Raw genomic sequence first — 27,797 nt, forward strand, 5'->3', positions numbered from 1 at the left:
TCTTCCAACAAACAAAAGCCCAGGACCAAATGGCTTCACAGGCGAATTCTATCAAACATTTAGAGAACAGCTAACACCTATCCTTCTCAAACTCTTCCAAAATATAGCAGAGGGAGGAACACTCCCAAACTCATTCTACGAGGCCACCATCATCTTGATACCAAAACCAGACAAGGATGTCACAAAGAAGGAAAACTACAGGCCAATATCACTGATGAACATAGATGCAAAAATCCTCCACCAAATACTAGCAAACAGAATCCAACAGCACATTAAAAGGATCATACACCATGATCAAGTGGGGTTTATTCTAGGAATGCAAGGATTCTTCAATATACGCAAATCAATCAACGTGATACACCATATTAACAAATTGAAGGAGAAAAACTATATGATCATCTCAGTAGATGCAGAGAAAGCTTTTGACAAAATTCAACACCCATTTATGATAAAAACCCTGCAGAAAGTAGGCATAGAGGGAACTTTCCTCAACATAATAAAGGCCATATATGACAAACCCACAGCCAACATCGCCCTCAATGGTGAAAAACTGAAAGCATTTCCACTAAGATCAGAAAGAAGACAAGGTTGCCCACCCTCACCACTCTCATTCAACATAGTTTTGGAAGTTTTAGCCACAGCAATCAGAGAAGAAAAGGAAATAAAAGGAATCCAAATCGGAAAAGAAGAAGTAAAGCTGTCACTGTTTGCAGATGTCATGATACTATACATAGAGAATCCTAAATATGCTACCAGAAAACTACTAGAGCTAATCAATGAATTTGGTAAAGTAGCAGGATACAAAATTAATGCACAGAAATCTCTGGCATTCCTATACACTAATGATGAAAAATCTGAAAGTGAAATTAAGAAACACTCCCATTTACCACTGCAACAAAAAGAATAAAATATCTAGGAATAAACCTACCTAAGGAGACAAAAGACCTGTATGCAGAAAATTATAAGACACTGATGAAAGAAATTAAAGATGATACAAATAGATGGAGAGATATACCATATTCTTGGATTGGAAGAATCAACATTGTGAAAATGACTCTACTTCCCAAAGCAATCTACAGATTCAATGCAATCCCTATCAAACTACCACTGGCAGTTTTCACAGAACTAGAGCAAAAAATTTCACAATTTGTATGGAAACACAAAAGACCCCTAATAGCCAAAGCAGTCTTGAGAACGAAAAACGGAGCTGGAGGAATCAGGCTCCCTGACTTCAGACTATACTACAAAGCTACAGTAATCAAGACAGTATGGATGGCACAAAAACAGAAAAATAGATCAATGGAACAGGATAGAAAGCCCAGAGATAAACCCACGCACATACAGTCCCCTTATCTTTGATAAAGGAGGCAGGAATGTACAGTGGAGAAAGGACAGCCTCTTCAATAAGTGATGCTGGGAAAACTGGACAGGTACATGTAAAAGTATGAGATTAGATCACTCCCTAACACCATACACAAAAATAAGCTCAAAATGGATTAAAGACCTAAATGTAAGGTCAGAAACTATCAAACTCTTAGAGGAAAACACAGGGAGGACACTCTATGACATAAATCACAGCAAGATCCTTTTTGACCCAGCTCCTAGAGAAATGGAAATAAAAACAAAAGTAAACAAATGAGACCTAATGAAACTTCAAAGCTTTTGCACAGCAAAGGAAACCATAAACAAGACCAAAAGACAACCCTCAGAATGGGAGAAAATATTTGCAAATGAAGCAACTGACAAAGGATTAATCTCCAAAATTTATAAGCAGCTCATGCAGCTTAATAACAAAAAACCAAACAACCCAATCCAAAACTGGGCAGAAGACCTAAATAGACATTTCTCCAAAGAAGATATACAGACTGCCTACAAACACATTAAAGAATGCTCAATGTCACTAATCATTAGAGAAATGCAAATCAAAACTACAATGAGATATCATCTCACACCAGTCAGAATGGCCATCATCAAAAAATCTAGAAACAATAAATGCTGGAGAGGGTGTGGAGAAAAGGGAACACTCTTGCACTGCTGGTGGGAATGTGAATTGGTACAGCCACTGTGGAGAACAGTATGGAGGTTCCTTAAAAAACTACAAATAGAACACCATATGACCAAGCAATCCCACTACTGGGCATATACCCTGAAAAAACCATAATTCAAAAAGAGTCATGTACCAAAATGTTCATTGCAGCTCTATTTACAATAGCCCGGAGATGGAAACAACCTAAGTGTCCATCATCGGATGAATGGATAAAGATGATGTGGCACATATATACAATGAAATATTACTCAGCCATAAAAAGAAACGAAATTGAGCTATTTGTAATGAGGTGGATAGACCCAGAGTCTGTCATACAGAGTGAATTATGTCAGAAAGAGAGAGACAAATACCATATGCTAACATATATATATGGAATTTAAGGAAAAAAATGTCATGAAGAACCTAGGGGTAAAACAGGAATAAAGACACAGACCTACTAGAGAATGGACTTGAGGATATGGGGAGGGGGAAGGGTGAGCTGTGACAAAGCGAGAGAGAGGCATGGACATATATACACTACCAAAGGTACGGTAGATAGCTAGTAGGAAGCAGCCACATAGCACAGGGAGATCAGCTTGGTGCTTTGTGACCGCCTGGAGGGGTGGGATAGGGAGGATGGGAGGGAGGGAGATGCAAGAGGGAAGAGATATGGGAACATACGTATATATATAACTGATTCATCTTGTTGTAAAGCAGAAACTAACACACCATTGTAAAGCAATTATACTCCAATAAAGATGTTAAAAATAAAAAAAGAACACTTTGAGAAGATGAGTACCCTCCTAGCCAGATTTCAACAAAATGGTTGATGGGTGGGACTGAAACAGATGATGTGCCTCTGCTTGGATCTATTGCTCTTTGTTATTATTTTCCAGATATGATCACAATTAAAACCATGAACCAAAAAACTGATTTTGGAAAGTTTTCAAATTGTCATTTCATAAACTGCTAAACAAACATATCAGAAGATGAGGAGTCATATTGTATGATTCTATTTATATGAGATGTTTGGAATAGACAAATTAGAGAGACAAAAAGTAGACTAATGTTTGCCAGGGCATGGGGAAGGGAGGAATTGGGAGTGACTGCTAACAGGTGTGGGGTTACTTTTTGGGGTGATGGAAATATTCTGGAATTAGAGGTGATGGTTGCACAACATTGTGAATATACTAAAACCCACTGAACTGTACACTTTAAGATGGTGAATTTTATGTCATGTAAAGTTTATCTCAATAAAAAAATTATACAAAATAAAAAAATTTTTAATGGCCAAAAAAAAACAACAACAGAAATATAGATCAATGGAACAGGATAGAAAGCCCAGAGATAAACCCACGCACATACAGTCCCCTTATCTTTGATAAAGGAGGCAGGAATGTACAGTGGAGAAAGGACAGCCTCTTCAATAAGTGGTGCTGGGAAAACTGGACAGGTACATGTAAAAGTATGAGATTAGAACACTCCTTAACACCATACACAAAAAATAAGTTTAAAATGGATTAAAGACCTAAATATAAGGCCAGAAACTATCAAACTCTTAGAGGAAAACATAGGCAGAACACTCTATGACATAAGTCACAGCAAGATCCTTTTTGACCCAGCTCCTAGAGAAATGGAAATAAAAACAAAAATAAACAAATGAGACCTAATGAAACTTCAAAGCTTTTGCACAGCAAAGGAAACCATAAACAAGACCAAAAGACAACCCTCAGAATGGGAGAGAATATTCGCAAATGAAGCAACTGACAAAGGATTAATCTCCAAAATTTACAAGCAGCTCATGCAGCTCAATAACAAAAAAACCAAACAACCCAATCCAAAAATGGGCAGAAGACGTAAATAGACATTTCTCCAAAGAAGATATACAGATTACCAACAAACACATGAAAGAATTCTCAACATCATTAATCATTAGAGAAATGCAAATCAAAACTACAATGAGATATCATCTCACACCAGTCAGAACGGCCATCATCAAAAAATCTACAAACAGTAAATGCTGGAGAGGGTGTGGAGAAAAGGGAACCCTCTTGCACAGCTGGAGGGTGTGGAGAAAACGGAACCCTCTTGCACTGCTGGTGGGAATGTGAATTGGTACAGCCACTGTGGAGAACAGTATGGAGGTTCCTTAAAAAACTAAAAATAGAACTACCATAGGGCTTCCCTGGTGGCACAGTGGTTGAGAGTCCGCCTGCCGATGCAGAGGACGTGGGTTCGTGCCCCGCTCGGGGAAGATCCCACATGCTGCGGAGCAACTGGGCCCGTGAGCCATGGTTGCTGAGCCTGCACGTCCGGAGCCTGTGCTCCGCAACTGGAGAGGCCACAACAGTGAGAGGCCTGCGTACCGCAAAAAAAAAAAAAAAAAAATACAACTACCATATGACCCAGCAATCCCACTACTGGGCATATACCCTGAGAAAACCATAATTCAAAAAGAGTCATGTACCAAAATGTTCATTGCAGCTCTATTTACAATAGCCAGGAGATGGAAGCAACCTAAGTGTCCATCGACAGATGAATGGATAAAGATGATGTGGCACATATATACAATGGAATATTACTCAGCCATAAAAAGAAACGAAATTGAGTTATTTGTAGTGAGTTGGATGGACCTAGAGTCTGTCATACAGAGTGAAGTAATTCAGAAAGAGAGACAAATACCGTATGCTAACACATATATATGGAATCTAAGAAGAAAAAAAAAAGGTCATGAAGATCCTAGTGGTGAGACGGGAATAAAGACACAGACCTACTAGAGAATGGACTTGAGGATACGGGGAGGGGAAAGGGTAAGTTGTGATAAAGTGAGACAGTGGCATGGACATATATACACTACCAAACGTAAAATAGATAGCTAGTGGGAAGCAACTGCATAGCACAGGGAGATCAGCTCGGTGCTTTGTGACCACCTAGAGGGGAGGGATAGGGAGGGTGGGAGGGAGGGAGGTGCAAGAGGGAAGTGATATGGGAACATATGTATATGTATAACTGGTTCACTTTGTTATAAAGCAGAAACTAACACACCATTGTAAAGCAATTATACTCCAATAAAGACGTTAAAAAAGTTATGCTTATACTATACTGTAGTCTATTAAGTGTGCAATAGCATCATGTCTTAAAAACAATATATGTACCTTAATTTAACAATACTGTATTGCTAAAAAATGTTAACCATCATCTGAGCCTTTCACGAGTTGTAGTAGTAACATCACTGTGATCACTGATCACAGATCACTATAACAAATATAATTTGTTTGAAACAAGTTTGAAACATTGTGAGAATTACCAAAATGTGACAGAGAAACATGAAGTGAGCAAATGCTATTGGAAAAATTGCACTGATAGACTTGCTTAATGTAGGGCTGCCACAAAATTTTAATTTATAAAACCTGCAGTATCTGCAAAGCACATACAAAATGACATATGACTGTATAGGTAGATTTGATTTTGTTTTGGTTTGGCTATTTTTATGCTGCTTGAGATTCTCTGTGCCTCTTATATCTGCAGTTTGTTGTATTTCATTACTTTTTGAAAATTCGTGGCCATTATATCTTTAAGTATTTCTACTGCCCTATTCTCTATCTTCTCCTTGATATTGTCCTACCATCAGTTTTTTGTTTTGTTTTTGTTTTTTGGGCTTTTTTTTTTTTTTTGGCAGTGCCACGCAGCTTGCAGGATCTTAGTTCCCTGACCAGAGATTGAACCCAGGCCCAGCAGTGAAAGCACTGAGTCCTAACCACTGGACCGCCAGGGAATTCCCTGTCCCACGGTTTAAAATTTTTCCTTTTTGTAACCTTCTTCCCCACTTTTTCCTCCTTGTGTTTCATTTTGGATAATTTCTAATGTACTATCTTCAAGTTATCTAGTCTGTTTATGATTCTATTGCAAGAATTCTTTATCTTTGATATTGTATATTTTTATCTCTCACATTTACTTTTTATAGTTTCCATCTATCTGCAAAACTTTCCATATGTGCATACATGTTTTCTGCCTTTTTCCACTAGATCTTTTAACACATTTTTGACCAGAGACATATTACGGCCACAGGCGTTAGTTTCTGCAAAATCCTCCAGTCAATATGTGTTAATATATTAGTCATAGTTATTTAGAAGTTTCTGTCTGATAGACACTTACTGCTGAGATCTGGTTCTGTTGATTGCTTTATCTCTTGATGATAAGCCTTCCCCTCTTTCTCTCTCTCACCATTTCCTTTTTGTATTGTCATAATTTGTTATTGAATGCTGGACATCATGTGTAGAAGCCAATAGAGACTTAGGTAAACAGTATTTATGCCTGGAAAGAATCATGCTTCTTCTGTTAAGCAACTATTGTGCGGGCTGAGTTGATCTAGTCAGTAGTTGGGCTGGTTTGAGTTTAGTTGTTGCCGTCATTACCCTGGGTGCACCAGCAAGCGCCATTACCTTGTGCTTAGTGTGGGATATGGGTGGCTGCAGGATTTTCTCTCACAGTCTTGTCTCGCCCTCAGCAATAGGCTGCTGTTGCTTGCTGCTTGTTGCTAGACTGTGGTGGAGGCAGGTGGTGGTTATTGATTCTCCTGGTACAATCTCAGTCTCAGATAAGGCCTGTGCATCTGGGCCTGGGGAGTGGGACCTTCTTAATGTTCCTACCCTCCTTCCCTTACTTCCCCCATGGTAGCCAAACTCTGCCTTGTATCTTTGGTGGGGCTTGGCAGGAGAGAGGTACCTGTTTCTCTCCCTCTGCTTTATATTGTTGTAGGTTCTTTGACCCAAGAGGTTCCCATGATTTCTCCCCCCCTTCCCCTGCTCTGCCCCAGGAGCAAACATCTTTTGCTTCTACCGTTCCTCCTGAAGTAACAGATGTCCGCTGGGCTCCAGGGAGTGAGAAATGGTTTCCTGCCCTCCCCATATGCAGACAGATTTTGCTTCCACCCCTCCCCTGGTGACTCTGGGGGCAGGAGGGTCTACAGCCCCTCCCCTGGTGGCTTAAAGCTTTTTTGCTTTAATAAAGTAGGGCCAGAGGATACGGTGGTGGTTTGTGCCTAACCCCAGCAGCAGCCAGTCACCTCTACAAACCTATACCACCAAGGGAGGCTCTCTGTGGTCTCCTGTCCTGCCCCCAATCTTTCTCTGGAGCACCGATTAGACACCCACAGAAAAGACCTTGCAAGTGAACGTAAACTCCCCTTGTGTCTGGGACTCTGTGCTAGTCAGGGTTCTCCAGAGAAACAGAACCAGTATAAATACATATAGATACAAATGTATATCTATATCTATCTGTCTATACATCTAAGAGAGAGAAAGATTTATTTTAAGGAATTGGCTGTCACAATTAGGGAGGCTGGCAAGTCCAAAATCTGCAGGGTAAGCTGGCAGGCTAGAGCCCCAGAGAAGAGCTGATGTTATAACTCTGGTCTAAAGGCTGTCTGCTGGCAGAATTCTCTCTTCCTCGGGGGACCTCAGTCTTTTTCTCTTAAGATCTTCAACTGATTGGATAAGGCCCACCCACATGATGGAGAGCAATCTGCTTTATTCAAATCCTACTGATTTAAATGTTACTCTCATTAAAAAACAAAACAAAACAGGGACTTCCCTGGCAGTCCAGTGGTTAAGACTCCATACTTCCACTGCAGGGGGTGCAGGTTCGATCTCTGGTCTGGGAACTAAGATCCCATAAGCCGCACAATGCGGCCAAAAAAACAAAACAAAACAAAACCTTTTCAGAAACATCCAGAATAGTGTTTGACCAAATATCTGGATACCGTGCCTAGTGAAGTTGACACATAAAATTAACCAACACAGGCTCCCAGTTATTCTAAACTGATCTGCTAGCCGAAACTCAGCATTTAGGAATTAGTGAAAATTGTAGCTGATTTCTTCTTACCCACTTCTATGGCAGTCATCTTTTCTTCAGTGATCTTCTAAACATGAAACAGTTTGCACATCTCTTCTCTCTGCAGCAGAGCTTGTCATTTCTTGGAATTTGGTTATTTGGTTGCCTTGTGATCTCAGCTCTCTGAAGGATTCAAGAAAACATGATTCTGTAGATTATTCATTTTTTCTTATCGTTAGGATGTGAGTGATGTCCTTTGCTGCTTTCTACATCCTAAATGGAAGCAGAACTTCCACTAATGTTTGTTTTTACCATGGGTATGATCTTGATTATTTAAAAACTGTGAAGGACAGGAATTATATTTGCAGAGTGTAGTACAGGGGTTGCAAATTAGTGGCCTGTAGATTTCACATGAAAACCCAGGTTTCTAGATTATTTTGATAAATGTGACCATATGACACACTTGAACCACTTTTACTGGCCTTTTTATGGGGCACAAGCTCTCCAACTGACCATTGTGTGCAGAGTGACACAGGTACCTCCCAACACTGATTCCTCCTCTGTCCCCTTGGGGTGGACCATCTCGGGACTTAGGCTGGCTCCTCAGAGTTCCTCGGAGCTACTTCTGTGGCAAAGCATTGTTCTATGCAAATCCCAAGCCAGAAGCAGAACACAGCATATGACAACCAAATGCCCTAGGCTCACCAGTGGTAAAGAAGCTTTTAGATCTCCCTGGGAGGAGACATTATACATCCTTTCTACCACAGGTAAGAGTCTTACGTGGCTCACAGAAGTGGCTGCAGAACTGTACATGTGGGAATGCCAATCCCATCAGGTATGCAACCAGCATGCCAATTTCTTTGTTTCACCAGCAAGCAGTGTAGCCTGTAATGGTCCCAAAGGTATCCTGGGAGGTAGGTATTACTCCCCTGGGAGGGGCTGCAAGTATGGTTGAGGTCTTTGGGCCCAGGCCAAGTACTTCAACCCTGTCCTAAGCTGGAGGAGGGCAAGGGTCAGCCCTCCATTCAGAGGCTAACGTGCTCCTTCCCTGGCACATTCCACCACCAGGTAGAACAACATCAAATTGTTATCAGAGCTGCAGAGAATTATCACTGCATGGGGCCTGTGGATCTGTGGGTTCACTGCCTCAGGAGCAGTTCCATTTCTGGGGTCTCAGGGAAGAGACCCAGGAATGGATTGGCTTGGGCAGAATTATTTCCTTAAACATCTCGAAGTGCATGTCATTTAGGGAATCAAGGTAAATGAAGCCGAGGAAGAGAGCCAAGGCCCAAATCCCAGAAGCAATGTCATGAGACAGGTCTGAGGGGAGGGTGCTGGGCTCTGAGCAGGAAACCAGGCTGAGAGCTGAGGGTGAGGGGATGAAGAGCTAATTGGTGTGAGACTGAAGGAGAGGATGGATTCAGCATGAAGGGGGGAAGGCAGGGTCCAGAGGGTTTTAGCTCAGAGAGGGCCAGTCTGCTTAATACCCAAATACCCATCTAACTGCTGTGGAAGGGAGGCTGGGGGGAGGGGACTGACCAAGCACAGGGGCACCTAAGACACTAACTAGCCCTAAGTCAGCCACACTTACCTATCTGGGACTCCCACTGACTCTGTAGGGACTAAAAGATTTTTAGAACCCACACAGGGTTAAAAAGAAGACAGCCAACAAATGGAAGTTCACAAGAGCACTCCTAACTTCATGAAAAATAAGATTAATCAGTGAAAGTAGGAACTTTTAAAGAAAAGAATTAGAACTTCTTCTCTTACAAACAAAGCTTGAACCTCTTAGCAATCAGAACTCTGATTGCAAGGACCTTACTCAAGTGCCTGGAGAGTCTTTTACTGTCAAGAATGGGAGAGCTATAGCACTTCAGAGGGCAGAATTACACAGAATTCAGCTTGGCTCGAAATCGGCCCAGACAAAGACCAGAGACAATTTTCAGGCTGAAGTCAGAATCAGGTTTTTTGTTTCTTAGGGGGAGAATTTTTTTTTTAAAGATATAAAATTAATTCATAGTCCCTGAAGCAAATTTGCAAAATGTACAAAGTGTAAAGAATAAAACAAATATCTCCATTCCATAATCCAGAGACGGTTTACATTTTAAATATTTTTTTTGTCGATTTTTTTTGTGTGTGTGTGGATACCTATGTTTTTCTCCACACAAATCAGGATTCTATTAAATAAAAAATTCTTTCCAGCTCTTCCCTTTACTCCATCAGGAACAGTTGGTTCTCCATTACCTTAATTATTCCTTGAAACATATTTTTTAATGGTTCCATAAAATTACTCATTATGGATATGCCATCATTTATTTTAATCATTTTTAAACTAATGATCAGTTTCAGTTTTTCATCATTTTAAATAAGATTCCAATAAATACCTGTGTGTGTAATCTTTGTGCATCTCCCTGATTATTTCCTCAGGAAGAATCCTCAGCATATTAAAATTTGAGGGTCCACTCTTGCATTACTTTTCACTTCTTTTCACACTAACAACGTATGCTTGTTTCATGAATCATTAGCCAACACTTAGCATTATCATTAAAAAAGAGAGAAAACAAAAAACCTTTTTCTGTTCATTAGTTGAAAAATGGGATCTAGTTGTTTCATTTTGTGTTTCTTTCCATATTAGTCAGACATTTCTTCATACGTTTATCACATGCTTTTCTTCTATGAATTATCATTTTGCACCACTTACGCACTTTTCATATTGGCGATAAGAACCTTGCTTTAATTTTGATGCAGCTTTGCTATAGCAGGACCCAAAAGGAATCCTGAAGAGAAACTCATGATGTTGAAAGCCTTTTGACTTATAGATTTAAGCTTTCCAAGGATTCCGCTGAGGCAAAATATGAAGGAAATGGGAGGCTCTTCTAGTCTCTCAAGGTGTGGCCCTTGGATCCTATGCATCAGAATCAAGGGTGGCAGCTGGGGAAGATGCATTTAAATTACAGATTCCTAAATTCCCACCCCAGATACAAAGAGTCAGCATCTTTGACAACTGGACCCAAGAAGCCACATTTCTATAATATCTCTGATTACTTTATATGCAGCCCAAATTTGACAATCACAATGACTACTGAGGCAAAGAAACCTGATATTCCCATAGGCTCTGGAACAAAAGGGAGCCAACCATAGAGAGAAGTGAGTCCAAACATTGATAAATGGAAGTTGAGCTTCCAGCTCGTTGGGCTGTTGGGTCTTGTACTTTCTGTTCTTTTGATTTCTTGACCTCCATTGTACTTTAACTTGATTAATGCATTATCACTCATCTATTCAGTCCCTGAGTTAGAAAAATTATAACCATCCTTGGCGTCTTCCTATTCCTTGCACTCCTTATCTCTTCTCATATATATAACAAATGTTCATTTTACCTCCAAATGTCTTTAAATCTCTTTACCTGTTTCTCACCACCCCTTAGTTTCGTCCCTATTATCTCCCTCTCTGCTTTCCTTTCTCCTGTTTATTCTACCCATAATCTGTATCATCACCCCACCCCGACTCTGCACCAGGTGAGCATACATTCTAAGTTGTAATGTGTCTAGAAGCCCTGGTTGCTATGCAAAACCTTCTAAATATCCCCCCCACACCCCACCCCTTCTAATTTTCTGCAGTCTCTAAACTCTTCCTTATCCTAGTGGAGGGGAGAGGAACTGGGAATTTCAGAGAGTTGAAGGATTGGAGAACACAGGGAAGTTAAAACAAAAATCAGGAGGCGTGAACTTGCCAAGAGACAGCTGTGATCCTTGAGGTCAAGCGGCTCTGAGTGACAACACGATTCAAGATTTGACCTGAAGGGTGGGTTTCTGAGGAGTCTGAGAGGACAAGGGCATGTCAGGCCATGTTGTTGAATGGGTCATCTGCACAGACCCTGAAGCAGCTCAGATGTATGCTATTATTCACAAGCAGAGAGCCAGCCACTATGAACAGCTCAGGGTAACCTTTCTCCATTCCTGGAAAAACAACTTAGAGCAAAGGGCAAAGGGTTACTGTATTGTTCCCCCCATGTAAAAGGAAATAATAATTTTGATGGATTTGGCGGGACATTTTGGAGCCAAGTCAAACTGTGTGTGTGATTGTTTTGTAAAGGTGCTAGGACTTAATTTTCAAATCTGGAATAAGAACAGGTGGTGGGTGATGGCAGGAGTCACAATGGTTTCCATGACAACGGGACTGGGTCTTAGTCATCCTCTCATCCTCCACAAAACCTACTGCAGCTTTTCTCATAAGGTGCTTATTAAATATTTGTTAAATGAATGATGAATCACAGAATGATGTGTGTGCTTTGCAATTAAGGCTGCCGTTCTGTTGCTAGCTAAAAGCTTTTAAAACAACAATAATTACTGTATTTCCACATGATATTTTGCATAATTTACATATTAACTTAACCCGAAAATAATAAACTACAGATTCTCATCCCTGCTGAACAACCATGTCCCATATCTATCCCCTGTTGTGTAAGAGTATCCAGATGTTTGGCTAAAACGGCCTTAAAGGGGGATGGCCCTGCGCGGTATTTGTGCTTCCACATTAGCTAGAAACACTTGTTTTTTCCCACACTTTCGAGCCCCTCCCCCCTCGAGCTCTCCGCAGCCGCCCACGCGCAGTCGGCAACCTGCCCCTCCCCCCTCGCGCCCCTCTACCCGCGCTGAAGCTGGCGTCCGCGGGCCCAGCGGAGAGCCCAAAGGACCTCGGCAGCCGGTGTCCCGCGTTGCCCTTGGCAACCAGAGTGGCGTCTCACTCTCCCTTGACCCCGCAATAAGAGAGTAAACAGGGCATCCATTGGCTGGCAGGAGAAGGCAGGCCAATCGGAGAAGAGGTTGTAGAGAGGCGGCTGAGCTGGATTGTGGGAGTAGGAAGCTAGGGTTAGAGGTTACCGGTGAAGCTAGAACCCCGAACGTGGTCGGTTGGAGCAAATATGTCTGTCCGGAGGCACATTGGGAATCCTGAGGTGAGGGCCAGGTCCAGATCGGAGAATCGGAGGGGGCGGGCGTACCGGAAAAGGCTCCACGTGGGCAGGGAATACGTGGACTTCCGCCCTCCAGAAGGCGGGAAGCCGCGGCGTGAGGAGGGGTCTGGAGGGGGGAGGGAGGGGGAGGAGCGGGCCTGGGGGACTCCGAGCCCGGGCAGCCTGGCCACCATCCCGCACAGGCTTACTGTATTTGTCGCTCAAAGGAGCGAAGTGCATGAAGACACAAGTGCCTTCCCTCAAAGGGCTTACAGTCTAGGAGTGGCAGTTACAAAATATAAGTAACATCTGGATGAAGCCCAAAACGCTAAAGGAACAGAATCAAAGGAGCCATCATTTCTGATTATTGGGGTACAGAAAGAGGAGGAATAAGCAGACCAAGCCATTTGGAAAGGACGCAAAATATGACATTAGTTTTACCCTCTGCTCGATTAAGACGTTTTACTTTTTTGTCTGTTTCACCTCCAGTGCCCTGCTGCATATGTGGTCATTTCATCTCAACAAATGTTTACTGGATTCCTAAGGTGCAGGGAGTGCTAGAAATACAAAAAGATAAGACAAGGCCTTTTAGTCCTTTAACAAGTTCAGTCTAGTGAGGAAGACTTATAAACGAAATTTGAGTTTAACGTGGTTGGGAAACAGGATGTTAGGGGGGCACAGAAGAAAGCTAGGACTCAACCGAGGGAGTGAGAGAAGGGTCCTGGAGATGGTCTGAAATCCCAAGTTACTAACCAGGTGAAGAAGCATCCCAGGTAGAGAGAACATCTTGAGCCAAGTTTAGGAGCTGAGAACCATGAAAGTGGACAGTTCCTTGTAGAGAGGCAGGAGTCAAGTCTGGAAGGGCCTTCTGTACCTTGCCAGCATTCTTGGCCTTTACAGTGAACAGGAGTTGCAGCGTGTCTCATCTCAGGATGGATGCCTGTGAGCTTTGCTGAGAAAGTTGTGAGGTTGAGTTTAGGCTCTGTAGGGGAGTGCCATGATGGATTATAATGTCTACCGTGGATGTCGGGGAGGTATGTGTGGAGAGTAGTCGTTTGACCACTGTGTATTTATTTTGCCTGCTGGTCAGAATTTGAGAAGCATTGGAGTTTTAAGTAGACGAGTTGCATGGTCAGATGTGCATTTTAGGCAGTGGTTGTAGCCACATTGTGGAGAATGGATTGAGGAGTCCAGAACTGGGGATAGGGAGATTGGTTAGGTGGTTATTATGATATGGACCTAAAGTAAGGCCATGGAACTAGGGACAGAGAGAAATACTTAGGGGATAAAATCATCATGACTTAATAATGAGCTTTGAGAAATGAGAGTGTGATGGATGACTTAGGTTTCCAGCTTGGGCTACTCATTGGTGCTGATGCCATTAATGAGATCAGAAATATGGGAGAAAAAAGAGGAATAGTCTTAGGAGTGTAGGGGTAGAAGAGCTGGGTTGCCCTGTGCAGTTGTCCATCTGTGCTCTGGATAAAGATGTTCAGCTCACTCTTTTGTTTTCATGGGGCACAATTACTGGTAGTTTCTTGAGAAAGAGTGCATAAGAAATAAATATTTTAAATTTATGTCTATGACATTAGGCATGTCTAAAAATGTTATTATTCTACCTTCATATTTATTTCCCTGAGAGTTTGGTTAAGTATAGAATTCTTGGTTGGAAATCATCAGCATATTGAAAACATTGCATTGTGGTCTTCTACTGTTCAGTTTTTGTTGTGGAGAAGTTCAAAGCCATTGTGTTCCATTGTATGTGACTTGATTGTTCCTTTCTGGAAGCTTGTAGAATTTTCTGTGTCACCAGTGTTATGATGTTTCACAAAAAATTCCTTGTTATGTGTCTATTTTCACATATCTTTGTGGGCGCCAGAAACTCATGTCCTTTCTATTCCGCAAAATTTTAAAAAATCGTTTGTTGTTGACTTTCTTCCTCAATTTTCTCTATCCTCTCTTTCTTGAATTCATTATTCTGATGTTGCTTCTATATGACTGGTTCCCTAATTTTCTTAACTTTTATCTCCTGTTTTCCAGATCTTTGTCTTTTTGTTCTCTTTGAGAGATTTAACTCTATCTTCCAATCCCTCTATTGAGTTTTTAATTTCTGCCATCACGTTTTTAATTCTTAAGAACTGTGTTTTGGACTCTGACGTCCTTTTAAAAAACCTTTATTTTGAAATAAATATAAATTCACAGGGAGTTGCAAAAATAGTACAAAGTGGCCCCATGTACCCTTCACCCAGTGACTATATTTTATGTAAATATAGTACAATATAAAAACCAGGAATCTGACATTTGTACAATGTGTGTATAGTTTGAGGCTATTTTATCACATGTGTAGATTTGATATAATCAAGATTTGCAAGTGTGTCAATTTACAATCAAGATAGAGAACTATTCCTTCACCACAAATATCTCCCTCAGGCTACCCCCTACTAGTCACATCCACTTTCCTCCCCCTCACCATCCTAACCCGTGGCAACCATTAATGTGTCCTCTTATTTCTGTAATTTTGTCATTTTGAAAACGTTACATAAATGGAATCGTACAGTATGTGACCTTCTGAGACTGGCTTTTTTCACTCCAATAATGTCCTTAAGATGCATCCAAGTTGTTGCCTGTAGCAATAGTTCATTCCTTTTTATTGCTGATTAGTATTCTGTGGTATGGATGTATAACAGTTTGTTTAACCATTCAACTATTGTAGGATATTTTGGGTGTTTTCTGTTTGGGGCATTACAAATAGAGATTTGAACTTTGGGGTACAGTTCTTTGTATGGACATTAATTTTCATTTCTCTGGGATAGATGCCCAGGAGTGCAGTTGCTGTGTTGTATGGTAAGCTTATATTTATTTTTAAAGAAACTGTCAAACCATTTTCCAGAGTGGCTATACCATTTTACATTCCCAGCACCAGTGTATGAGAGATCCAGTGTTTGCACATTCTTGGCAACATTTAGTACTGTAAATAATTTTTATTTTAGTTGTTTTAATAGGTGTGTAGTGACATCTCATCATGGTCTTAATTTGCATTTTCCTAGTTGATACTGAGGTTGAACATCTTACATTTTCCCAACAGCATTTGCTCACTTTGTGTCTCTGTGTCACATTTTGGTAATTACCACAATATTTAAAACTGTTCAATTATTATTATATTTGATATGATGATCAGTGATCTTTGATGTTACTACTACGACTTGCTGAAAGCTCAGATGATGGTTAGCATATTTTAGTAAGAAAGTATTTTTTAATTAAGATACATATATATATTTTTTAGACATAATGCTATTGCACACAATAGACTACAGTTTAGTATAAACATAACTTTTATATGCACTGGGAAACCAAAAGATTTGTGTGACTCAGTTTATCACAAAAATCACTTTATTGGGGTGGTCTGGAACAGAACCCACGATATCTCTGAGATATGCCTGTATAAGTTTTTGTGTGGATATGTTCTCTAATGATAATTTTTTAAAATATGTTTTCTCCCTGCATAGTCTCAGTTTCCTCCATATTGCTATTTTTCTTTTTGTTTTGTTGGTGATATTTTTATTAGTCAGCTTTGGACTGCCATTACAAAATACCACAGAATGGGTGACTTAAACTACAGAAATTCATTTCTCATAGTTTTGGAAGCTTGGAAGTCCAAGATCAAGGTGCTGGCTGATTTGGTTTCTGGTGAAAACTCTCTCCTGGCTTGTGGATGGCCACTTTCACGCTATGTGTTTGGATGACCTCTTCTTTCAGTGTGCACTTGAGGGAAGAGAATGAGCTCTTTGGTGTCTATTTTTGTAGGGACACTAATCCTATGGGATTTTGGCCACACCCTTATGACATCATTTAACCTTAATTACCTCCCAAAGAGGTGCAGTCCTATCTCAATACAGTCACATTGAGAGTTAGAGCTTCAACATACAAATTTGGAGGGGACATAATTCAGTCCATACATAAAATTGTTAATCTGTGTTTTTGAGTAGGAGACTTAAAAAGGTGATTGAGACCTCTGTATATTTGGGAGGAGTTTGCTGATGTGAGCTTAATTACCAGAAGATCTCAGTGGGCCAATGATTTGGGGACTCCCTTTCCCAAATCTGTATCTTCAGCTCTTTCCTCTCAGGCTGGTCATTTTCTCCAGAGAACTCCCCTCTCCTGAGAGTAAAGGCCTAGTTGAATTCCTGGAAGAATTAAGGTTAGGGGCTAAATTTCAACATTAGTATGCATCATTCACCTACTACCACTATTTGCAGTAATGATATCCTTTCCCTGTATCTGGAGACACCCCCCAGTCCAGAAACCCTTTCCAGGGAATAAATATGTAGATACCTGCTATGGTGGGGGAAGGGCAATCACCTAGTGGCACAGAGGGAGAAGGTTTTGGAGATCCAGTAGCTTCTCATTCAGCCTTCAAGCAGTCTTGCTTATTTCAGTCACTCCTTTTACTCCCACTTCTGGAGGTGCCTGGGGCTGCCAATTCCTGGGCCTTTCAAGAATTTTTCTTGGCTTTCCCTTCGATTTTCTTGAGTCCATCAAGTCATTTTCACTTGTTGATGTGCCTTCTAGACTTCAGAAATCACTTGTTATCACTTCTCCCACTCTTACTCTCTTTTTTTTTGGACTTTGTGTCTGTAAAATAGTATCCTTTTAATGAGGTTTTACTGAGGTTTTGGAAGGAAGTGAAATTAGATGCATTTGTTCAATATGCTGTCTTCACCCAGTAGGCCATGACCTGTAATTATTTTATTTGCTTGTTTATTTTTGGCATACTTACAGGAAGATAAGATAGGACCTTGTCTGTACTGCGCCACTGCCTAGCACACAATAATTGTTCCTTAAATATTTGTTAAATGAGTAAATGAATATATCTGAGCTGGAAGAAGTCAAGGCTAGAGTTCACTATTTGGAAATTAGAAGCATGTAAATGGAATTAAACCTAAATGGCCGACAGAGAACCTGTAGATTAAGAAGATGGAATCCTGGGGAACACAGTGTTTAAGTGGCTGACAGAAGAATCATCCGTGTGTGATTGGAGCATTAGAGAGAGCTGTTACTGAAGCCAAGTGAAAGCTGAAGGTGGGACTATATAACAGTGTACAGAAAGGTCAGGTAAGTTAGAGACTGAAAAGCAGCCATTATATTTAGCAGTTAGGGGATCTCTGACATTGGCTCGCTCCTACGGGAGCCACAGTAGAATGATGGGGACAGTAGCCACACTGCACTGGATGGAGGAGTAAGTTGCAGTTACTCAGTGTAGTTTTTGTTTTTCTGTTTTCTCCCAAGGAGCTTAGCTAGAGGGACCTCCCTGGCAGTCCAGTGGTTAAGACTCCACGCTCCCACTGCAGGGGGCATGGGTTCGATCCCTGGTGGGGGAACTAAGATCCCATTTGTCGTGCGGCAAGGCCAAAAAAAAAAAAAAAACCAACGAGCTTAGCTAGGAAGTAAAAAGGGTGGGTTGGCGTTCCAATTATATATTGGTTTCTTATGAGTCTCCCCCATATTTAGTGGCTTAAAACAACAATAGTCATTTATTTATTATCGCTTACAGTTCTGGAGGTTGACTAGGCTCAGCTAGGCAATTACATGGGCTCTCTCATGTGGTTTTGCAGACAGAAACTGGGTCTAGAGTTTCTAGGAAGATATAGTCTGTTGGCTGGGAACTCAGCTGGTGCTGTCAGCCGTATCACCTACAAATGGCCTTTTCCATGTGACTTGGCCTTGTAGCTTGAGCTGGGTTCCAAGAACAAGTGTCCCAAAAGAACCAGGTGGAAGCCGTATTGTCTTTTATGATCTAGACTCAGAAGTCGTATGGCATCACTTCCATCAGTCACAGGCCCGTCCAGATTCAAGGGGAGGGAACATAGGCCCCCACCCCTCATTGGGAGGAGTGTCAACATCACAGTGGGAGTGGTTGGGAAGTTCTGTTGTGGCCATCTTGAAAACTACAGTCAGCCCCAGGTGGTAACTGCTGGCAGAGTAGGGGCTGCTGCACATGCAAACATGGGTCAAGGTTGGTGTTTGAGATCAGTAGGATTGGTCCAGATTAAAACTCCTATAAACAAAAATCTCTTTTAAAGTTGACACCTAGTCCCTTTATTTTATTGACGTCCTCTTTATACAAATGAGAGAAGTAGAGAAATTTTGAACAAAATATATAATGGAATTTTTTTTAGTCCTTAAATGTAAATCTTACTACATACATTACAATTTCAATGTGAACAACCTTGTGAGTTCCATTTTAAAAGAAGTGGGAAGTCAGAAAAGCTCATTCATTTTTGAATGACTTGTGATTCAGACAATCTCCCTCATTTTTTAAGTGATTTTCCTTCAAAAAAATCCCACTGTTGACTTCTCATTCTTCTCCCTTTTCTACAACATCCATGTATTCACAAAGCCGGGTCTCACTTTGCATATATTAGTAATCTACCAAAATACTCCTTTGATTGTGTGGCTCATATCTCAGTGTTTTTGATATCTTCCATTGTCTTCAGGGCCTAGTCCAGACCCTCAGCCTAAATTCAGGGATCTCCACCTGGTGCCTACGTATCCATGTCCAACCTTACAGCACAGGATTCCATATACCCACCGTTCTTAAATGTTTTGGGGTTATAGACCCCTTTGAAAATTTGGTGAAAGTCAAGGACCCTTTCCCTAGAAAAATGTACATATACTCAAAGTTTTACATATAGTTTCATGGGACTCATGGACCTCCTAAAGCCCATCAGTGGACCCCGTATTCAGAACCCCTGCCTGAATGAGGCTGCACAGTAAAGTGTTTAAGAGTTCAAGCTCTAGAGCCAGACCGCCCAGTTTAATTCCAGGTTCTACCACTCTTACCAGCTAACCTCAGGAAGTCACTCCACCTCTCTATGCCTGCTTCCTAATATATAGAATGAGGATAATACTAGTATATACCTTATTGGTGGTTGTGAGGATTAAATGAGATAATGGAGAGAAATGCTTAGCTGAGTGCCTGACAACATAGTTAAGTGCTCAATAAATGTTAGCAGCAATTACCTTTATTGTTGTTGTTGTATCTTCTCCAGCAAATAGAACAATTTGCCATTCTTTAAACATGCTTTTAAAGTGGCCTTGCTATTATAATTTCCTCCACTTAGAATACTTTTTCCATCCCTTTTCCCCATCTTTTTTTTTTTTTGTGTGCGGTACGCGGGCCTCTCACTGTTGTGGCCTCTCCTGTTGTGGAGCACAGGCTCCCAATGCACAGGCTCAGCGGCCATGGCTCATGGGCCCAGCCACTCCGCGGCATGTGGGATCTTCCCGGACCAGGGCACGAACCCGTGTCCCCTGCATCAGCAGGTGGACTCTCAACCACTGCGCCACCAGGGAAGCCCGCTTTTCCCCATCTTTTTATCCACAGAAGCTCAACCCTTAAAACAGCTCCAGTGCCACTTCTTCCATGCAGTCTCCCTTATCACCCGCAGTGTGAGAGCTATCTTTTTGTTTCAGGTTCCTCGAGCCCTCGATGTCTGTGCTGTCCATGGGGCACTAGCACGCACACTGCGTGTTGCTCAGCTCTCAGAACCATTTCCATCCATTTGGTGTACTTATTGTTCTCACACTGGTGCAAGGCCTTGTAGCAGGTACAGAGGTAGAGCCTCTGTCCCAAGTGCAGGCAGTGAGGAGTGTTAATGGTACAAAGTGCTGTGACAATCCAGGCAGGGAAGAGATTTCTATCTGACTGGGCCCCCCAGAGGAGGAATCTTCCCAGAAGATGTGTTTGTGCTGGGTCTTAAAAGCCAACCAGAGGTTAAGGAGCAGGGATGGGGTGGGTAAACAGAGAGGGCATTATCTTTTGACCCTCCCTAGAGATGTAAGCCCCCAAAGGGCTTCTGTCGTTTTTGGTTGCTTTCAAAGAGCCTGTATGAGTACCACAAACATCAACTTTCTTAGCTTTCTCCCTTCTCTTGTTGAACTTCATTATGACCACCTATCTTATTACATTATCTTAAATATACGTCCAAAGCTGCACCTTCCACCTGGGCTCTGGGCCTCATCCTTTCCCGCTCCCTTGTTTTCATACCTGCTTGCTTCATTTTCAACCTCTTATCCAGCCCATTAGCTTATAAACATCCTCAAATCTCTCCTTTCTTCAAACAACAAAAACTATTCCTTAGCAACTCTGAAGGGGGAAAAAAAGACCATCTGGCTACTATCCTCCCTTCTCATAACACTCAACCTGCTGTTTTTGCTTCTGCTCCTGTCAATTTACTGTAACTGCATCCAGCAGGGTCATCAGCAGTGTCCTGGTGTGTTCAATCCAAATTCACTTTTCTGCTTTCTCTTCCCTGACCTGCATTCTTGTTCGCTTGTTCATATTTGACCTCTTGTTCTCTGACTTGACAGCATTGATCACTGTTGACCATTTTCTTCTTCCTGAAACTCTTCTTCTTTAATTCTCATGACCCACTTTCTTCTGGCCTCTTGCAAGTTTCACCCACAGTTTTTTTCTCCACCTGAAGGTAAATGTTGGTTTTTTTTTTTTTCTCAGCCTATACACTCTCCAGTGGTGATTGTGTACATTCCCATGGCTTCCCCCAAATCTTGTTTTTTCTAGTCCAGAAATCTCTCCTGATCTCCAGACCCCCCAGATAGCCAGCTTACCACTTCCGTTTTGGATAACCCACAGATACCTTATATTCAAAATGCCCCAAACAGAACACATCGTGTTTTTCAATATATGCTTCCTCCGTAGTCCCTTTTTTGGGGAATGGTATCACTGTCCTTCCCCTGTTACACTAGTCAGTTTTAAAGATTTTATATCTTAAAGACTTCTTAAAACTGTCTCCCTCTCCTCATCTCTACTGCTGCTTTCTTAGGACCACAGATCCTCCGAGCACAACCTCTTACCTGATCTTTGCGCCTCCATTCTTGACTATGATCCTATTAGTTCTCCAGAGTGCTGCCAGAGTGATCTTTCTAAAATGGAAATAGAATCCCATCCCTTCTCCCTAACCTTCTTCAGTGACTCCCATCATCTACACCAGGGTTCCTCAGCTTCAGCACTATTGACATTTGGGGTCAGCTAATTCTTTTTCGGGGTTGGGGGTCTTCCTGACATTGTAGAATGTTTAGCAGCATCCCTGGCCTCTACTTACTTGATGGTAGCACACCCACCACCCAGTTCTGACAACCTAAAATGTCTCCAGACATTGACAGGTGACCCCATGAGTTGGGGGAGCAAAATTGCCTCTGTTTGATCTACAGGATAAAATCTAGGTTTCTTAGCATGGATACAAGGCCCTTTGTGTTCTTCCCCTGCCTGCCTCTTCAGCCTCATTTGACCCCATATTGCCCACTATCCTCCAGGTCTATCAGTTACCAGGAACCCTGTAGCTCCCACCCACCACTCCTTTAACTTGACTAACTTTCTCAGCCCTTGGATTTCAGCTCAGAAGTCACCCCTCAGGAAATAGTTCCTGACTCTTTTAGTCTGGATTAGGTGCCAATCTTACATGCTCCTGTTGCACCCCCTGCTTCCCTCTGCTTGTTCATCATGCAGTGTGACGTCTGTTCACTTGTCTCTCTTCCCAGCATCAGCGAGAGCTGGATGGGAAGGACTGTGTTTTGTTACCTCTGTGTCCTTAGCACGGTGGCTTACTCCTAGTAGGCATCCAGTAAATGTCGACTGAATGAATTGTTGGTGCTCAATAAGGCTTTGTTGAATGAATGAATAGTCCTCCTTGAAACAGCTGCTTTTCTCAGCTCTTTCACTTTCCACCATTCCATCCTGTTTATGTAATTGAAAAAAAGCTAGTTGGTCAGTAGGTCAAGAAACAGTCACCCCCAAAGCAAGGATTTTAAGGAAAAAAGTCTGGCAGTTCCATAAACTCTGTGGTGCACTGCGTAGAGTGGAACACAAATAGTTTTACGTTATGGTTGGTACCAGAAAGTCAGGAACAAGAATTTGGACCAAAATGGGAAAATGGGAAAGAAACACTACATTTTTGTACTGTAGCATATGGATTTCTCATTAGTCTATGTAAGGGAAAACCGGGGGTGGGAAGGGCTCAGCGACTGCAGCTGTCCACACTCTCTCCCCCCATCATTCTGCTGCCACCACACCTGGTCCCCAGAGACACCCTCACTTCTTAGCTATGTTGGCTGAGGTATGGACAAATCCCCTTGGTTCAGCAGAGACTAGCCTGGAATCTTTCAAAGGAGCTTTGCTAGGAAACTAGTGGGAAAAACAAAACAAAAGTAAAAACAGGAAACAGCATATAGAAATTATAAAAATACAGAGAGGAGTTATAAAAATACAAAGGAAGGAAGGAAAATGACAGAGAAAAAAGAAAATCCCTTAGCTTAAGATAACTAAGTTCCAGTTTTAGCTTTCCTAAATTTACCAGGCACATGTTTTCCCCTGGGTTTTTTGTTTCTGTTTTGTTTTGCCACAATATTGCCTTCCTCTGAAGAACTCATCCTACAGTCCTCCTTTTCAGTCTTTGAGTATTTTCCTTTTCTCACTTAAGAATCTTCTCTTTCTTCATCTAAGAGGGAGTTGGAATTGGCATTGGTCACTTTCTCTTACCGATGGCGGGTTGCTGATCAGAAGGAGAAAGGAGCTTTCCAGCCTTTCTCTGAGGATAAAGTAGCTCAGGGGTTCTACTTCTGAGGACCAATGCTAAGCGTCCATGACAAAGGTTTTACTTGCCTGGGGTGAAATGAAAAACACAGACAATATCAATGAGTTTTTTAGTAGCACTAAAGGACTGACCTTTTTATTCTGGGTTTTTTTTTTTCTTTCTTACTTTTTAAGTATTAAAATAGCAGACGGTAGTTGTGAGGTTTTGCTTTGTTTTTGATGTCCTTGTCAAAATTAAATGTTGATAATTCTCTGTAGGTACCCCAGTTTTTAAAAATTCTTCCTGGTCTCTGAAGTCCAGAACTCTGACCAATAGATATTCTGTAAGACATTGAAATGTACCCTATTTTTTTTTTTTATGCTTTGTGGGTCATTTGAAAAGGTATTTTAATATGTAAATTTATTTTTCAATCCTCCAACAGGACGTGCTGTAGTTAACTATGTTTTCAAGGGCAAGTGACACAGGTTATAAAGTTTGACGTTCTGTTCTAAGGAACTATGTAGTTGCTGTAATATAATCCTCATTCTAGATATTCATTTATTGGTTGAATATCAATAAATGTGCCCACCATGTGCTAGGTACTGGGTGAAAACAAATTTGAGTAAGTTATTGTCCCTGCCTTCAAGGAAATTCTAGACTAGGCAAGAAGGTCGAGGTGTGAACAATAGTACAAGGTGTCAGTGCTCTAGGAACCAGAGAGAAAGTACCTAATTCCACCTTGGACAGCTTTATAGAGGAAGTGAAGTGTTACCCATGGACAAGTTGAGGAAAGGCATTCTAGGCAGACATTTGCTATGACTGGAACCTGAGTGAGTGTGGCAAATTTCGGGAACATTTGGGCAGCTTCAACTTGGGAACATGTGGGAGAGTGGCAGAAGATGAAGTGAAGCTGGAAGGGTATTGCCCAGTTTTAATTTCCTTTTCCACAGCTACCAGTTACTGAACATATACTTTTCATACTTGTAGTCCAGAAAAAAGCCTGAGCAATAAAACTGTATTTTGTAATGTTTTTATTCATTAGCCTTCCCTCACTTAATGCCTTTTGAAAATGCCACTGAAATTTAATATGGGTAAATGCCTGGTACTTGGATTCAGAGTTTACTCCCAGAGCGTAGGACAGGGGAGACCTGACATAGCATTTTGCTGACCATAAACTTTCCTTGAGCCCATGATACGCCCCAGCTGCCCCGAGAGCAGATGCCGTCGTGGTGACTTCTGTGGAGCGTCAGACTCAAGGCAAGCAGCGGGTCCTGGCCTGGCAACATCTGGGCACTGTGCTCAGGTCTGCGTGCCACTTTTTAGGGCATGTGTGGATAAAATCTAGAGGGTATCTGAGAAGATGGCCTACAAACCATCATATAAAGAGTAAAATTAAAAAGAACAAGAGAGCTGCCTTTAGTTATTTTAATGGATTGCTTGAGGCAGGATGGAATGGCTTATTCTGGGTTGTACCAGTGGACTGGATGGAAATTAGATCAATTTTGACTCAGTGTTGGAAATAATTTTTAAGAGCTTTTTTTCCTAATTACAAGCGCTATGAGATTATTTTGACAAAATATGGAAATGTTTTGACAGAAACATGATAACCATCTTCACCTGTAGAGATACTGTAGTGTGAAGTGTCCTATTTGAAGGAACGGTTGGCTCTCTAGAGCTCCTTCCATCTTTAAATTCAATGAAATTTTAGCATTTGTTCTAATTTTTAAAGTATCTTATCTCTTTTCCAACTTTGCCACCCTTACCCTTACATTAACCCAATTATTTGTGAATTTTATTATTTTTTAGTATCTGACCAAGAGGATACCACAAAACCCAAGGTATCAGCATGTCAAGTCAAGACTAGACACTGGTAAGTAAAGACTAGAAAATAAAAACTTAAAAAAAATCTAATAGCCGATTATTGACAAAAAACAGCATGTCATGCCTGGTATGAATCACAGCTAAAAGTTTCTTACTGTCTGGGCTGATGTTTTTCTGAGCTCAGGACTTATCTTTGAAAGCTGTTTTTCAGATTATCATTAAAAATCTCCATTCACATAATTGAGCTTACTATAAATTGAGAAACTGATAAAAACAGTATTTAATAAGTTCCAGGACTGAGGCTAATAAGTTCCAGGACGTCAGCCTCTATCTTGGAACACCTTAAGTATCTTCCTTAAAACTGGGATCAATAGATTATACTTGTGCATGTTTGTTCAATTCCATATTTGCACAGTGCAACTACATGCAAATTTATGGGCTACAGGACATGTAAAGATGAGTGTGAATTGTGATTTTTGTAATCAAAGAGCTTAGATTCAAGTGGAGTCAGACAGACTTGAATGAGTAACTAAAATACCAGGCAAAATTAAATTAGCGCTGCAATTCAGGTAAAATGAAATTTAAGAGTGCATTACTGCTTATTTCCATGCTGTTGACATTTTTCAGTGTGATGATGAAAACCACTCCCCAGATCCCTGGTGGATTTTCAGTCTTGTGAGATTTTGGTTGGTTGTTTAGTTTTTTTCAACATCTTAAAGTCTGCTGTGGAAAATCCATCCTATTAAGATGGTTTTGCTAGTGGATAGGGGTACCACATGCCTTTAGCAATACTGAATTTTCTACCAGTAACCTCAAGACAACGGAGAAAATAAACTGGGGTGCTGACTTTGTTTAAATCTCATTCATTTTGTCTTTCTCTTTCCCCAGTCTCCTTCAAAATTACTGTCTTCTGTTATGCATGTTTCCCCAAATAAAATAGACTTAAATTAAATGTTTTAAATGAACCACATTTGCAGATACTATTTCTTGGGACCTTTATTTCAAACATTTTTGTGCTGTACAGATATTTATCCTTGCAAATATCCTGTTTGATGGGAGGTAAAAAATGTTATCTCTGTCTTTGAGGAGGAGGAAATTTTAGTCCAGAGATTATGTGATTTACCTGAAGTTCAGTAAAGGAGATAGAAGTAGGATTTGTGTGCAGGATGAGGAAGTTGATGTTGGAGACCTGGTGTGACGTCCTGGGTACTCTCACTTCGGCCACATTGTCCCAGTGCTTCCTCCAGCCTCATTTCTTCTATCACAAATGTCTTCAGCTCCTGCCTCTCTGTCTATCTGCCTTTATTTGCAATTGTGACCCACCTTTCTGGAATAAGTTATTCTGAGAGGGAAGTACTTTGATTAAAAATACCATATTTTCTCTGAGCAGTACGGACAACGTTTTAAAGACTGCTTAATGCATTTCTTTTGGAACCTTCTTAAAATTAAAATTTGTAAGAGCTGAAGTCTTTTTCAGATAAATAGATTTGTCTATAGCTTCATTTTTTTTTTCTCCTGGAAGTTGAATTTTGTGAATGAAAACTGATTTCTTTCCCTTCAATTCCTCAGTTCATAACCAAAGTTTGACTCAATAATGGTGGTACCTGAAATTAATCTCAATATTTTGGAAATTGAGATATTTCTATCTGCTTTTTATAATACAAAATAATTGCCTATCTCCTTTTATATTTTGAGGTTTTTAATCTAGTATTTTTTCTAATTAAACTTTTTATTTTGAGGTAATTGTAGATTCACATGGAATTGTAAGAAATAAAACAGAGATTCCTTGTACCCTTTACTCAGTTTCCTATAGTAACATCTTGCAAAACTGAGCTGCGCTATCCCAACCATGATATTGACATTGATAAATACAGTCTGGCTACAGAACATTTCCATGACCACAAGGATCCCTCATATCCACTTTCCACCCTCACCTGTGCCTTAACCCGTGGCTACCACTAATCTGTTCTCCATTTCTATAGTTTTGTCTTTCACAAATGCTATATAAATGGAATCATACAATATATAAGTTTTGGGATTGGATTTTTCCGTCAGCAAATTCTCTGGAGATTCTTCCAGGTTGTTGCACGTATTAGTAGTTCATTCCTTTTTATTCCTGAGTAGTATTCCATGGTGCATTCCATACATGCACCACAGTTTAACCATTTTCCTATTGAAGGACATTTGAATTGTTTCCCCTTTTTGATTATCACACATAAAGGTGCTATAAACATTTGTGTACAGATTTTTGTGTGAAAATAAGTCTTCATTTCTCTGGGATTAGTGCCCAGAAGTGCAATTTCTAGATTGTATGGCAGTTGCATTTGTAGTTTTTTAAGAAGCTGCCAAACTGTTTTCCAGAGTGGCTGGACCATTTTACATTCCCACCAGCAGTGTATGAGTGATCCAGTTTCTCCACATCCTCACCAGCATTTGGTGGTGTTGCCATTTTTAATTTTAGCCATTCCGATAGGTGTGTAGTAGCATATTATTGCCCTTGTGATTTGCATTTCCCTAATGACTTATGACGTTGAATATCTCTTCCTGTGCTTATTTGCCATTTGTGTATCTGTATACC

At 40.9% G+C, this 27,797-nt stretch overlaps 1 protein-coding gene across 3 annotated transcripts in view; it reads left to right on the forward strand.

The window, feature by feature from the left end:
• Positions 1–12,722: 12,722 nt before the first annotated feature.
• CEP41 (centrosomal protein 41) overlaps positions 12,723–27,797 on the forward strand; it is a 46,980-nt gene continuing 31,905 nt past the window's right edge. For 2 of the 3 annotated variants that reach the window (XM_060156671.1, XM_060156669.1), the window contains exons 1-2: positions 12,723–12,812; positions 25,205–25,268. In XM_060156671.1, the coding sequence (XP_060012654.1) occupies positions 12,780–12,812; positions 25,205–25,268 (97 nt within the window). In that variant the 5' untranslated portion in view covers positions 12,723–12,779. Of the gene's footprint in view, positions 12,813–15,622; positions 15,654–25,204; positions 25,269–27,797 lie in introns of all 3 variants that reach the window. The other variant, XM_060156672.1, reaches the window with a different exon arrangement.

This window comes from Lagenorhynchus albirostris, chromosome 8 (assembly GCF_949774975.1).
Source record: "Lagenorhynchus albirostris chromosome 8, mLagAlb1.1, whole genome shotgun sequence".
Taxonomy (NCBI): Eukaryota; Metazoa; Chordata; class Mammalia; order Artiodactyla; family Delphinidae; genus Lagenorhynchus; species Lagenorhynchus albirostris.